Source organism: Gadus morhua, chromosome 4, assembly GCF_902167405.1.
Source record: "Gadus morhua chromosome 4, gadMor3.0, whole genome shotgun sequence".
NCBI lineage: Eukaryota > Metazoa > Chordata > Actinopteri > Gadiformes > Gadidae > Gadus > Gadus morhua.
In genome coordinates this window covers 33,951,788-33,967,827 of record NC_044051.1, presented here as the reverse complement: position 1 = coordinate 33,967,827, position 16,040 = coordinate 33,951,788, and the positions used below count along the sequence as shown (strand labels likewise).

Here is a 16,040-nt window from a genome sequence, read left to right as displayed (position 1 = left end):
ACCTATTCCTGTGCACACACACTTTTACCCACATCCTGTCCTCCTCCCCCTGCGCCTAGGCCACGCCCCTGTGAGTGCCCTGCGTCGAGGGTGTGGGCCGCTCCACTCCTTGTCTCTCCATCGCCGTGTGTAGGTCCGTCAGCCGTCTCTCTGCCATATTCGCCATGTCTTTGCGCAGCTTCCTCCTTTATCTCACGTATATCGTCGGCAAGCAGTTTGGTTTGATCTCCTCTCCTTTCCAAAGTATCCTCATATTTAGAAGTTGTCTCCTTAAATATCGGCGTATCTCTCTCCCTGTCTCTAGGCAACCATAACCCTGCCCTTTTGTGCTACCACCATTCACAGAGAGGTTAACCCCTTAAAACATAAAGCTGCTCCCACGGAGCTCGGTATGCCAACACCAGGTGATTAACTTTTACGGTTAATCGTAAACTTGTTTGTTGTCAAAAAAAACTAATTAGCATTTACTTATTAGTTGTTGCATTTACAACTTCTCAGGTTGTCGAGACAACCCGTGTCTGTGATTCCCCGCCCGAAAAACACAGCCTCCAGTGATTCATGTCACTTTACCAGTGATTTTAATACAAATACGGTTTCACTTCGAGTCTAAACAAAAGAACCAACGGGGTCCCCTGAGCCCCTCAACAGTCCTGGTTCATTGTGGGGCTGCAGGGCTGCCGGCTCCCCTGTGAACGCCCCTTCAGTTCAGCTTCAATAAGAGGAGGACAGGTGTGTCGCATCAGCGCCTAATCAGCAGGGGACCGGGTCACCCAATCAGCCAATCAGAGGTGATGCCTGCAACAGCAGGTGACGGGTCAACCTATCAGCCAATCAGAGGTGATGCCTGCAACAGCAGGTGACGGGTCACCCTATCAGCCAGTCAGAGGTGGTGCCTGCAACAGCAGGTGACGGGTCACCCTATAAGCCAATCAGAGGTGTTGCCAGCAACAGTAGGCGTTTCACATGGAGAGGGAGTCGTTGAATATAAATAATGCAAACCAATCTACAAATTGTGTAGAAAAGATGTTGGATTATTAATTAAGTCATTTTTAGTTAAAATAATAATTTAATTAAAAATAAAGAGACAGAGAGAGAGAGAGAGACTTTGGCTTCAAGCAAACTTGTTGGTGTGAGGACTCCTGTTAGTGTGACTGTGTTTCTTGTGTTTGTGTATAACAGGGAAATAACATACCTTACATGATGACATCATACAGCCATCGTACACAAAAAGAGAGTAAGAAAGAGAAGGTGCGATTATTGTTGTCTTGAAATTCATTAGGCTTTCCAGACAACACAGGTAGAAAGGACTTTAATTGTCTAGTTCTGTAATAACTCTGTAGCTTGATTCAGCTGAACCGTCGCCATAAGGTGAGTGTACTGTGATTGGTCACCTGCTTGGCTACGGAGCCAGGATGGACAGCAGACCCCACCCATTTTACAGCGCTGCCTACCCTTCCTTGGGAAAGGCTCAATTAGGATCCCCTCTTAGATTCAGTAGGCCTATAGTTTGGTTAAAATCTACTCTTTATTTAATCTTGTCCATCTCACATCTATCCTCTTCTTCTTTTACGGTCTGTTCTCTTTAAATCTATACTCAGTTGTAAAAGTTATTGTGTTTATTGGACCTAAAAATAAATACCTGACTACATTTGTAGTAGGTTAACTCAATCGTTCGAGTCCTTTTCCCTGTCGACTCCTCGACACAGGCAAAGCAGAACGACGCGCTTTCCCAGCTGATCCCCTCACGGTAAGTGGCGCATATTACAGGCAATGGTTGATTGTGACTGACGTGTATAGAGGGTGACAAGGCAGAGATGTAAAAGAGGTTTTGTTCAATCCCAAGGCAAAAAGATACATCATCGTTTCGTGTTGACCAAGAGAGACCTTGATCCCGCTAAACGGGGGTCAGGTCTGAATTCGTATTAAAGCAACTGTTGTGAAGGGATTTAACAGAGTGACCTGGGTCGGACCGGGTTAAGACTGAGCCGAGCCGGGCCGAGCGCCTCCGTGAAACCGACGAACCACGGAAACAAGTGGGTCTCGACCTAGGTTGGTCACGGGGAGCGTACGTGCGACACACACACACACACACACACACACACACACACACACACACACACACACACACACACACACACACACACACACACACACACACACACACACACCTCTGCGGAGCGGTGTGTGTCGTACGCAATAGTTCCTATAAATCACCGCGCGTGCGGTGCGAACACTCGGCAGCACATATCCACAACCTCCTCCTCTCTGGGTTTTCTTTCTCAGACGGGATTCTGTAAAAGCACAACCCAGGCTTGTCTCCTCGTCGATTTGTGCAGCCAATTGCACAACAACTATCTGGCATTTTGGCAAAAGTTAAGCCAAAGCTAGTAAAAAAAAGTTGCTGGGGGGCAGCGGACAGGCAGTTGAAATAGTGTCTTTTGCCCTCCAGGTGGGCGTTCCAACAAGGGCGTGACGTCACGTGAAAACTATGGTAAAATGAAGGATACAAATAAATGAAACAGTCGCAAATCCCCAGTAAATCACCGATCAACGATGTCTTTCGTTTTGCACCGGTTCTCTTTTAACCCCAGAAAGATGAGAACACACATCAACGCATTTGAATAGGCCACACAGTGCGCATGCAGTGCACTCGTGTGCCGTGGGTTGTTAATAATAATAATAATAATAATAATAATAAATACAATTTATATAACGCTTAATATGGTACTCTAAGACGCTTTACATATTGCCCTATCAAAACTATGTAAGACAGACTAGGAATAAAAGAAAAACAGAGGTTAACATGAAGAATAAGGTGGGAGTTAGGAGGGGAAGGCTAGTGTGAAAAGGTATGTTTTGAGGGCAGATTTGAAAGAAGAGAGGGTTGGAGAGACTTTGATGGGGGAGGGGAGTGAATTCCAAAGGGTGGGGGCAGCGTTAGTTAGTTAGCGTGTTACTGTCCGTCCACACCAGAAGCGAATTGAGCGACCAAATCGCCGGAAGTCATTCACTTTCTATGGGCAAGAGCGACCAAAGCGACCAAAGCGACCAACGCTACCAGCGGCCAAAGTTGAGCGACCAGAGCGTCAAAAAGAAGTTGAAAACTTTTTAACTTTATGCAAATGACTATTATTCGCTTCAGCGACCAAACACTGACAGCCAATCGGAATGTAGACGCTCTTCGCTTGCGTGGATCCCAGGGAACATCGGCAGGCACTTTGGTTCCTACCTACCTTTATTCACTCACTGAACAAAATGTCGGCTGAAGTATTAATCGCGGCTGTAACTGGGCACCCGGTGTTGTACGAACCCACCCTTTTTCAGTTCAGAGATCGAAACGCCATAGTGGTTTGGATATCAAGTGATGATAAGCGGGAGTATTTATAGGCTACATCTAGAACGTTCGTATTTAAGCGGGAATCATTATAATTTGCTCTACATGCCACCAATCTAACCAAACAATCGCGTGTAGCATGCTTTAAACAAAACCAAAAAAGTTTTTGAAATCGTCACAAAAACAAACTAATCGACAAGACGAGGCTCACACCTCAGGCTCCGTGAATAGTGGGGAACAGGGATACAAGAGATATATCCCTTGTCATTTATCCCTCTATTCCCCACTATTCACGGAGCCTGAGGTGAATAATTTTTAATTAAATAGTCTAGATAGATAGATAGTCAAGTCTTTATTAATACCAAACGACACAAATCGTCGGGAATCCATTTAGGTGGTTCGTCCCACACAGGACAGTAGCCTACAAGACCACACAGAACAAGTCTGACTGGACACACACAATACACATTAAAACTAGACACGCGTTGATAGATAGATAGACAGAAAGGCCTAGATAGATAGATATGTTCCATTATTTGCCTTGCGGAGCCAACCAGTCCTGTGCACGTAGGCCTATGCAAATTAGCCATGTGCGCTAACGTCTATTTGTTTTGAATGCGACGAATGAGTGCAGATCATGATTTGCAGATCCAGATCAGTGAAACATATTTTAACTACTACAGCACGCAGGGTTTTTTGTTCTCGGTTGTAATTAGCCTACATTTTAGGATTTTTTGTATATTGGGGGGAATCACTGTCCTACTTGTTGTCGAAGCACTTTATCGAACAAGCAAAACCGTCTCGGCAATATGGCCAAGGTGTATGGGAGAGTTCACTATTTGATATGGCTGTCTGTAGGGCCTACTAAACGCATACGGCTCCTTTAAATGCGTCCGCATAATTGAATTGTACGTCATGAGCGACTTGAGCGACCAAAGCGAACAGAAAAATTCGCAGCGAAACTTTGTGAGCGACCAAAGCGTCTTTGACGCTATGGTCGCTCCTGGTGTGGACGTACAGGGGAGGAGCCAGGTGTTAGGGGAGGAGAGGAGAGGACGTCGTGTCCGTCCACACCAGAAGCGAATTGAGCGACCAAATCGCCGGAAGTCATTCACTTTCTATGGGCAAGAGCGACCAAAGCGACCAAAGCGACCAACGCTACCAGCGGCCAAAGTTGAGCGACCAGAGCGTCAAAAAGAAGTTGAAAACTTTTTAACTTTATGCAAATGACTATTATTCGCTTCAGCGGCCAAACACTGACAGCCAATCGGAATGTAGACGCTCTTCGCTTGCGTGGATCCCAGGGAACATCGGCAGGCACTTTGGTTCCTACCTACCTTTATTCACTCACTGAACAAAATGTCGGCTGAAGTATTAATCGCGGCTGTAACTGGGCACCCGGTGTTGTACGAACCCACCCCTTTTCAGTTCAGAGATTGAAACGCCGTAGTGGTTTGGATATCAAGTGATGATAAGCGGGAGTATTTATAGGCTACATCTAGAACGTTCGTATTTAAGCGGGAATCATTTTAATTTGCTCTCCATGCCACCAATCTAACCAACCAATCGCGTGTAGCATGCTTTAAACAAAACCAAAAAAGTTTTTGAAATCGTCACATAAACAAACTAATCGACAAGACGAGGGATAAATGACAAGGGATATATCTAGTCTAGATAGATAGAAAGCCTAGTCAAGTCTTTATTAATACCAAACGACACAAATCGTCGGGAATCCATTTAGGTGGTTCGGCCCACACACGACAGTAGCCTACAAGACCACACAGAACAAGTCTGACTGGACATACACACAATACATCACATTAAAACTAGACACACGTTGATAGATAGATAGATAGACAGAAAAGCCTAGATAGATCGATATGTTCCATTATTTGCCTTGCAGAGCCAACCAGTCCTGTGCGCGTATGCAAATTAGCCATGTGCGGGAATGTCTATTTGTTTTGAATGCGACGAATGAGTGCAGATCATGATTTGCAGATCCAGATCAGTGAAACATATTTTAACTACTACAGCACGCAGGGTTTTTTGTTCTCGGTTGTAATTAGCCTACATTTTAGGATTTTTTTTGTATTGGGGGGAATCACTGTCCTACTTGTTGTCGAAGCACTTTATCGAACAAGCAAAACCGTCTCGGCAATATGGCCAAGGTGTATGGGAGAGTTCACTATTTGATATGGCTGTCTGTAGGGCCTACTTAACGCATACGGCTCCTTTAAATGCGTCTGCATAATTGAATTGTACGTCATGAGCGACTTGAGCGACCAAAGCGAACAGAAAAATTCGCAGCGAAACTTTGTGAGCGACCAAAGCTGCGGAAACGAAACTTAAGGTTCAGAGAAACAAAAGCCACCACACGTGGAAGCAGTTCTCTCTTTCAGAAGAAAATAAATCGAATTTTGGAAAAAAAAAATAGCTTGAAAGACAGAATCAACGACAAGGTGAGTAATGCAGCACAACTCTGCGGGAATAATTCGTTTATGTAATTATAATTATAATGGAATTGCTTTACCTTGTCATCTGTGTTTAGGATGGCCTCTGTTAAACCTTCGTGGTCTGAAGAGAACTTTTCATGTCCCATCTGTCTGGATGAGTTCAGCAGCCCAGTCACCACACCATGTGGACACAACTTCTGCAGAACCTGTATTACTAAGTTCTGGGGTGAAAACGTCCGGTGCAAATGTCCTGTTTGCAACGAGCTTTTCCATGCAAGACCTGATCTGCGTGTCAATATACTTTTATCAGAGCTGGCAGCTCAGCTTAAAAAGTCTGTACGAGTAAAAGAGCAGCCTTTTTTTGAATCAGCAGAAGTTCCATGTGACGTCTGTACTGGGATCCAGCTGAAGGCCGTGAAGTTCTGCCTAGTGTGTTTAACCTCTTACTGCCAAACTCACCTGGAGCCACATCATAGAGTCGCAGGCCTGAAGAGACATGAGCTGGTCGAGCCTATGGACCTTCTGGAAGATAGGATGTGTAAGAAACATGACCGATTTCTGAAACTCTTCTGCAAGACTGAACAGGAGTGTGTGTGTCAGTCCTGCACAGAGACAGACCACAAGTTCCATGCTGTTGTACCTCTAAAGGAGGCGTATGACGGGAAGACGGCCCAGCTGGGGAAGATAGAGGCTGAAGTTCAGCACATGATCCAGAGCAGAATACGAAAGATTCAGGGGATTAAAGACACAGTAGAATTGAGCAAAAAAGACGCAGATAGAGAGATAGCCGATGGGGTGCAGGTCTTCACCGCTCTGAAGCGCGTCATTGGAAAGTGCCAGGATGATTTCCATCGAGCGGTTAAAGAGAAACTCAATTCAACAGAAAAACAAGCTGAAGACCTCATCAAAGAGCTGGAGCAGGAAATAAAAGACTTGACTAATAGAAGCTCAGAGGTGAAGAAGCTCTCAAACAATAAAGACCACCTCCACTTCCTCCAGGCCTTCAGATCCCTGAAGAATACTACACCCACCAGGGACTGGACGACGGTGGAGGTCCGTCCTCCGTCACACGTAGGGACCTTGAGGAGATGCCTGGATCAGCTGGAGGAGACTCTGAACATGGAGATGAAGAAGGTGCCTGACCTGAAACCAGGCATAAAGAAGTGTAAGTGTTTGTTTTGTTTGCCAACACACAACAATTTAGATGAATAGTCCATGTACACAGCAGTAGGTGATGTCAATTAAATCCTACTGTGAGTCGACTTCCTTTATTTTAGGTATATTGATAATGTTATCGATCACAATCACAATTAATCCTACTTATTTTATTTATATTAAACATTTCATTATTTTAATATTTAAATTCTTATAATAAGAAACAAGCAAACAAAAAACATGTTATTTGTTACATATTATTGTAATAAATAACATTATTATTATTAATAGCTGTGATGTGTTTTTTTTATTTAAAAATAACCCAAATAGTTTAATTGTTATTACTAGGCCTATTATAAATGTTTGTAAATAATTATTCAATTTGTCATTGTTTTAGTTTATAAATGATATAATTATGATTATTCATAACATTATTTTATTTGACATAACATAATGTTCCTATCATAGTAACATAAAATGTATCTAGTTTATCGTCAAGTTTGCAGTAAATACATGACACATGGCCTGGTGATGTTGTTCAAGGATAACTCCTGAGTGAGTGTGGAGATGGTTGGTTTAACCTGTGTCCACTGATGACCCAAAAGGGAAAAGGTTTACGTGCAGCCTCACCAAGCCCCAGAGTCCAATCTGACTCTGCAGGTGAGGCTGCTTAAACCAGCCATCATCCACACACTCCCACAATGTATTATTAGGGGTCCTACAAAAAACATAGTAACCCTATTGTATTTGTTAGTATTATTAGAGGTCCTACGAAAAACATAGGAACCCTATTGTATTCTTTAGAATTATTATATCTCCCGACAAATTCGGCCATAGCTCAAAAACGACATGGTCAAATAATAAATAAATCTAAATAAACTTGTACTGGTAAAATGGGTCACGGATGGCTGCTATTTCCACTAGGAAAGTGCAATATTCATGAAACTTTGTATACATGCAGGCATTTCTGTTTGGCTCAGCAGCCTAATCATGTCCTTTTCTCCCGTCAGATGCTTGTGAACTCACACTTGACCCGAACACAGCCCACAGACATCTCTCTCTGTCTGAGGACGACAGAGAGGTGACACAGCTTGGATGCAATCAAGGGTATCCTGGTCACCCAGAAAGATTTGACTACCGTAGACAGGTGTTGTGTAGAGAGGGTCTGACTGGCCGCTGTTACTGGGAGGTAGAGTGGGAGGAAAGGGTGGATATAGGAGTGACATACAGAGGAATCACAAGGAGAGGAAGGGGGGATGACAGCTTGCTTGGAGAGAACAACATGTCTTGGTGTCTTCATTGTGATGAAAATAATGGTGGTGATTTTTACTCTGCCCACTTCAATGGTAGTGAAACAACAATACCTTTCGCCTCTTGCTATAACAGAGTAGGAGTGTATCTGGACCAACCTGCTGGCATTCTGTCCTTCTACGAAGTGTCCCCAGATGTAGGTGGATCCTCAGACACACTGACACACATCCTCACCTTCCAGCCTACATTCACTCAGGAACTCTACCCTGGGTTTATGTTGTATGATTATGGTTCCACAGTGTCTCTGTGTCAGCTATAGTCTCCTTCCCTCCCTACCTTCCTTGCTGCATGGTGGGATTGTGGTCTCTATAGACTGAGTGACTTTCAAACGGTTGTATCCTTTGTGTCTGTATTCTTCCTTGTCAGTTTGTAAATACAGTGGGTCTAGGGAGGGTTTTGTGATCTTTGCCGCCAGACAGCAATTGCTGGGCAGCATTTCTGTTTGGTCACAATGACAGAGATGACCAAACTCAGGTCGTGTGGCTTGGTAGAGAACAGTCTGTCAAAAACATGGAATTGAAAATCAAAGACTATTTTTAAAAAGAACAGTTGATTGTTAAGTCAGTAAACCCCCTAATAAGGGGTTAAAGAAAACGTGTCTTCTCTGACCAAGAGATCTACAGGTTGAAGAAAATCAGGGAACTGAATGATGATGGCGGTGAAAAGATAATCTGCATCCTAGTGAATTTTTATGGACGTGAATAACGAAATAAGAAGCAGACAGAAAATCTGTTTGAAAAATAATTTGTGTTCCTAAAACATGTGTATCTAAAACATAGACATATCCATTGACATACAATAGCTTTATATTTCTATGTGTGTTGCAATAACTCTGCAACATTTTGACTTGAAGCAGGGCTGATCGCTCAGCCCTGCTTTGATAAAAAAAAAAAAAGATACCTCTCTCATAACTTACACACTTATAACTCAAACACTCATTACTCGCACAGACGTAACTCAATCACTCATAATTCACCAGTGAATTTTAGTTTAAGTGTTTTTTTTAATATTATATTGATGGATAGGTACTTAATGATAACCCTGCTGTCCATGTCCCTCTGAGAGCTGAGCTCCAGAAGGTGGGGGTGTTTGTTGATCATGATGAGGGTCTGGTCTCCTTCTATGATGTGGAAGACAGGGTTCATATCTACTCTGTTACTGGCTGCACCTTTACTGAGCCTCTCCATCCATTCTTCGCTCCATGTTTATATGGTGATCAAGGTATAAACTCTCCCCCCATGATCATCTCACCTGTCAATCCAAAAGACTAAGGCCTTTGTTTGATAATGAAATAATCAAACAACCAAACCTAAGGTTGTTTCCTGAATGAGAATCTCTACTATGTGAGATCTGAGATAACTGCATTAATGTTGTACTGCTGGAGAAATCCATTAGGAAAATAACCCTTACTATTATAAAATATAACCCATTGTAAATTATTAGATTCCACTATGTTCTTCAACGTGCGATTTCTCAGTTTTTCTTTTCTTTTGGTTTAGTAAATGGTTGTAGTTACTCAAAGTTTTGAGGATACGGTTGTTTATCATAATCTTTACATAAGTCATAAATGACAACCGATTTATATTTGTAAGTTTTTCTGATTTAAATAAAATGCACAAAAAATTAAATCTTTCCTTTCTTAGTGGAATAGATGTTTTCAGGGGAAATTTTACATTACATTTGTTCACATTAAACAGGTACTATTTTCATTTGTTTTGTCAACAATTTTTCTTCGTGGAAAAAAGAGTTCACTGAAACATAATAAAACAAATCCTCTTCCCTCCGAGGGCTTTGTGTGAAGAGCCGCTGTACTCCAACATCTGGCCCAATGTAGGACTAGTAGATAGAAGAGAGTAGTAGAGAGTGTGAAGTGAACCCTGACTATTATAAATGATTTATAACCCATTCTAAATTATTAGATAACATTATATTCTTCATTGTCTTTTTTTTTCTCAAATTATTTAAAGGTTTACTGCTACACAATGGTTAATGGTTGCAGTTACGTGTACTATGTTTTGAGGATTAATGTGTATAATCATCTAAACATAACTATATCGGAATCAAGAATGATTATCAGGGAAACACATTTTTGATTTAAATAAAAATGGGGAAAAGGTGATTAGTCAATGACTTTTAATCTCCACCATACAGCAACCTAACACATTTTCCACACTAACCAAAAGGTCAGAGTGACTACATGTGACGGCTCTCCCCATCTTTGTGAGTACCGTGACTTTGTCTTGTCAGCTCTTCTCTCCTCTCCATAGTTTCTCCTCTCTCCTTCTTCTCTCTCCTCTTCCTCCTCTCCTATCCCTGCACTCCTTTCTAGCTCATCCAGGATTGTCTTAAGTATTGTCTTGCATACACATTACATGTGTGTAAATAATACCCGTTTGACATTTCTTTGCTATAGTTTACCACCTATGCCCTGGCACATACAAGCAGCAGTCCCATAATCAGTGTTATGAGCGACACCCAGTGGCGGGAGCGGGTATCACCACAGAGGGGCGGGACGTTCTTTGTGTCCCCTATAGAGGCGTCGTCAGCCCCTTTTTACTGGGGCACGTGCCCCAGTAAAAGTCTCCAGTGCCCCAGTAAAATTCCATTGATCATTATTAAATTCATCTGCAGAAGCGCCGCTCTCGCTATGGAATCGGCAGGATTCATCAAGTGCATCTCCTGCTGCCTCTGGAGTCTTCAGTCGAGCCTGCCTCTTACCAGCCAATCAAAAAACGAAAGGGGCTACATAAAAGCCAATCAGAAAATACCCCTACTGTATCTGGGTAAGATTTAACGCAACAACCAATGAAAAAAATCAGTTATTTACGGATCGTCCACGTGACTCTTCTGAATGTTTCAGTGGTAAAGTGTGTAAAGTATGACCAAGTGTTTCTTTCTGTTCAATAGTCTAGATAGAACTTTATCAATCCCCTGTAGGAGAAATTTGTTAATAAAACAATAATGGTAAAAAAAATAAGGAATCTCCCACTTCCGGCTTCCATGAAAGAGAACCATACTAATTCACACAATAGCGTTGATGCAAATCTAGCATTAAAGGTTAATTTAAGGAAGTTCTCTCCAGTCACGCTGAAACTAGTTTGCTAGTAGTAGCGCTTTAATTTGCAGCGTAAGAGAATTCTGAGAAATCTGAATGCTGACAAAATTCTCAGAATTCTGACACTGCAATTTATTTGCACGCTACGACTAGTGAACTACTTTAAAAAAAAAACTTGACACTGCGACCAGGCGACAAATGACTGGGGAGAACCTTCTTAAATGAACCTTTAATGCTGGATTTAATTATCAGAATTCGGATTTTATCCAAGTATTCTGACTTTATTATCAGAATGCTGAATTTTATCTCACAATTCAGAGTTAATTAGCCTATTCGATTTCTGAATTAAAATTCTTGTGATGAATAATCTACATTTGTACAGTCGATGTGCAGCACTTTAATTCCCGTCAACTTTGTTTTCTAACACCAGCATTTCCACAACTATGCTCATGTTCGTGACTGCTATACAAAACCATTTATAGTGCATCTATTTCTGCTGGGTAGTGATAGTCGCCCTAAATGCAGCTTTAATTTGGGCTCTGATTCTGAATAATTGCCGCTGCTGAACTGTGTGAATAAATAAAGGGAACTGAAATCTAAAGAAGACGTGTGGTTTTGATGTACCGTGAATTCCAGCTGAAAGTGGAACATTGCTGCCATCAGGGGAAATTAATGTAACCTAGGCATATTGTAAGTAGCTTTCAATTCCTTGTTTTTTTGTTGATCATGTTTCGTTGGAAACCACGGGAGCTGGAAACAGCCCAGAGTAAGTCATCTCTTTTTTTAACGTTACAACAAATTCACAACTTGTTTGACACAAACAATGACAACTTGATTGCTGTTAAAGAATGTTGCCCATATAATTAGCACCAGTTTTTCAATACTGAGCGTCTGTAGCCTGTAGTTTTATAGCACACACACACACACACACACACACATTTTAGTCATTTATTTATGTTCACATTTTACAATAACAAATCTTGAACACAAACACTGGTAGATGCACTCATCAAGCCCAGAATCTCTTTGACATGTCTGATCTCAGTCTATGGATACAGGAAGCAGCGTCTCCTCCATATGTGGCGGCTGCCTATTAATACAGATATGGAGCAGAATTTTGCAAGTGCTTTAGCTTTTGGCTTCGGAATTCCAGCCATCTGCAAACCCCTTATGACGAGTCTGTGGACATGGCCAAGGCTTCCAAATATAAACACAAGTAGTTTGCAGGTGTACCCCAGTTGTGCAATCTCATTTCTGAGAAGTTGGTATTTTGTAACCTTGGCAAGGAATGCCTCCTCCAGACTATAGTCAAACGTACAGCTTACTTCTAAGATGGTGACTTCTCTGCTTACCTCATCAACAACAATAACATCTGGTGTATTGGCTGTCACATTTGAAAAATAGTCAACTTCGTTATTGCACAGAGTGAACATGTCAAATGAAACCCTTGAATGGGTATATACTTTAACGGAGGAAGGTGGGGTATATAAAAGCATGTTCTTAACCAGTAAATCAACAATTCTATCATGTCTGGAAATATACATGCCCTTGTATACATGGCAGCCATTCAGAATATGTGACAGTGATTCTATGGTTGAGTTGTCGTGGTGCAGACAATGAGGAGGAAATCTGTTGGGGTACCACAGAGAGAGATTGAGTCTGGTTGGAAGAACTTGTAATCTGGCTTTAACTGCAAATGTAAGAATATCCTCATCAACTGCATAGTTCTTGAATATTGTGTGAGAAACTGTGTGATCTGCAGTGGGAATACATGCTAGCTTTCCCTGTAGCTTTAGACCAGTCCAGTGTTGTTGCTGCCTCTGCTGTTCTAACCCTAGCAGGTACCTGCGTGTGTGAGCTGGTGATACATGATGTTCAGTATCATTGACAGTTACCCTTACTGAGATTGTACAGTCAGTTATTACATCCTCAGACACCATTACAGTGTCTGAGTCAGACTTCACCCAGTCCAGGGAGACTCCAGCTCGCACGCAAAGGTCATTGAGGTCGGGCCAGTCCGACGAGACCCCAAACCCAGCAGAATGTGAGTCCATCTTGTTGTTGGGCTTCCTTCTAAAGCCTAAGAAGCTCGGCTCACCCTCTCCTGCCAGGGGAACTTTACGTCGCTTCATGTCCAGAAACAATGAAGAACGTGCAAGTTCCCTGACAGTCCGGTCATCACTGTTCAGCATATTGGTCAGGTGGGACAGCCTGGTGGCATTATAGATCCACTCCACGTTTGGAACGCCTAGACCTCCCTCCTGTTTGGGCTGGAAAATAATGTCCCTGGTTGTATGGGTGTTCAGTCCAAACCACTTCCTCACTACAGAAACTACTTGGTTGTTTAGTTCCCGCAGTGTTTTGCACGCGAGGTGTACGTTGGAGAAAAGATGTTGAATTCTCGACAGGGCCACCTGTCTGATGGCCTCCAACTTCATGAGCAGAGGAAGTGGTGAAACATCAATCAAATCCAGCCTGGTGGTGAATTCCGTGACCATATATTCAACCTGCTTCTTCCACTCGCCTGCTACATTGAATTTGTGCCCGAGGTAGGTGTACGTCTCGTGCAGGTCGTACACACGGATTGGTTCCGAGTTGATGGAAAACTCTGGATCCCTATCCGTTTTAGATTTGTACCAGCGATTCCCGCCACTCCTTCTCTGGTATAGAACTGCACATTTAGACTGTTTGATCTCCAGACCGGACCAGTCCAGGAATGTGTCAGTTCTGGAGAGCATGTCCTTGATGACACTCTCCTCCCGAGAAGCCAGCTGCACATCATCTGCGTAGCCTTGTATGGGGTTTGGGGAAATCACATTGGGTGGTGCACAGTCGCACAGCCACCTAATCCACTGGTTGATGGCCAGGACAAAATTGATGGCACTCCACGGGCAGCCGGTTTTAATGCCCACCTGGAGGGGGACGGGATCTGTGAGTTGTTTCCCACAGATAACCTGAATGAAGGAAGAGCTGTAAACATCCTTAATAATGTCAATAAACACCCAAGGTAGCTGGATTTCCTCTAGGGCGTGGATCATGACATTGTGGGTCAGGGTCCCAAAAGCGTCCCTGAAGTCCAGGAAGACAGAGTAGAATTTGCAAGATTCATGCTTGAAATCATCGATCCCAGTTTTCAGACAAAACACGTGTTCATTCATGCCCTGTCTGTTAATGTATGCTTTCTGGTTGGGTGAGAGGATGTTATTGTCCACTAGCCAGGGCAACACACGGGACAGGATACACTTCATGAACACTTTGTAGATGGTGGGTAGGAGGGAGATGTCCCTCCAGGTGGACGGATCATCTGCTATATTATCCTTTTTGGGGATGCGGTGAATCATTGCTCCTTTCCAGGTCTCAGGGACTCTTTTATTTTCCAAGCAGACATTAAATAAAGATGTAATTTTTTCGCATGTCTGTGGAGTTTTAAGGCTTTCATAACTAACGCCGTCTATGCCACATGCCTTGTTGTTGGGTAGGCTGCATATGACAGTATTTATATATAGTATTTTATAGCACACACACACACACACACACACACACACACACACACACACACACACATACACACACACACACACACACACACACACACACACACACACACACACACACACACACACACACACACACACACCATGCGTGCACGCACACACGCGGAAAATGAATAATGAATGAAAAATTGTCTGTATTCAAAACTTGAAGTTTTAGTGGACAAAAACTTACTTAACACAAAAAAGGAAATTATGGATATACAGGGTGTTTTTAACATACTGGATCCAACAATGTTCCCAACACTGACACAGATAATTCAGATCATTGCACTCACAATTCCTGTAAACAGTTGTAGTTGTGAGCGATCTTTCAGTGTGTCGAGAAGGCTCCACACCTGGCTTAGGTCAACCATGGGGCAAGGAAGGCTTCACCAACTTTCTCTTTTGTCCATTGAAAAGGAACAACTATGCAAAGTGAGTCAAAGCCACGTTATTGACCGCTTTGCCACCATGAAGGCGCGGCGATACAGCTTAATAGTGAAAAAATTATCATTTTAAAAGGCTCTATGCAGTAGTGTATGGCCTTATCTAGTTTAATTTAAGAGCTTTGATGGTTCTATAACATTTTGCAGGTTGATTGGTGGCAATGAGCCATCTCACCTTAAGTCAGAAATTCTATTCGTTTTAAACCTTGTTTCTTGCCTTTTTAGTACATGTCGTTCTGGCAAAATTATGCTGTTTCCACACAGCTTCTAAATAAATATAGATGTGTAGACTTCTCCTGATAAAGAGGTGAAGGTCATAAAGAGACTTTTTGTTTATTTGTCAGTTACCTTATTTGTAAATCTTTGAGATTTGTATGTGTTTAAATAAATATAATTGTACGGTACTCATGAATCCATCTTTGCGTCTTTACCTTTACCAGTGCTTTAATATAGCCTACAGTATGACAGTGACAATGATTTTGAAGCTCGTACATAACCTTCTGTATCCATCTATTTCATATTGTGCACACGTAAAAAAAAAAATGTTGGCAGTTGGGGGCCTGTGCCCCAGTAAAACTCTAGGTCTAGCAACGCCCCTGTGCCTAATCCTACTATTTTGTAGTACATCAAATTTGACTATTCAATAGTGTGACTAATATTGTTTTTCTTTTGTATTTTATTGCATGATTAAGGAAAAACTACAGCCACCTGCCACTAATTAATGAATGGCCTTCTTTATTACCTCACATGGGC

At 42.4% G+C, this 16,040-nt stretch overlaps 1 protein-coding gene across 2 annotated transcripts; it reads left to right on the top strand.

The window, feature by feature from the left end:
• Nucleotides 1-1,465: 1,465 nt before the first annotated feature.
• Nucleotides 1,466-10,369, top strand: LOC115542299 (tripartite motif-containing protein 16-like). 2 transcript variants are annotated; one of them, XM_030354548.1, is made up of 3 exons: nt 1,466-1,747; nt 5,883-6,952; nt 7,953-10,369. In XM_030354548.1, the coding sequence occupies exons 2-3, from the start codon at nt 5,884-5,886 to the stop codon at nt 8,510-8,512; spliced, it is 1,629 nt and encodes a 542-aa protein (XP_030210408.1). In that variant the 5' UTR covers nt 1,466-1,747; nt 5,883; the 3' UTR covers nt 8,513-10,369. The 2 variants fall into 2 exon arrangements, with proteins under 2 accessions (XP_030210408.1, XP_030210406.1); XM_030354546.1 differs by lacking the exon at nt 1,466-1,747 and adding an exon at nt 5,690-5,793.
• The last annotated feature ends 5,671 nt before the right edge of the window (nt 10,370-16,040 follow it).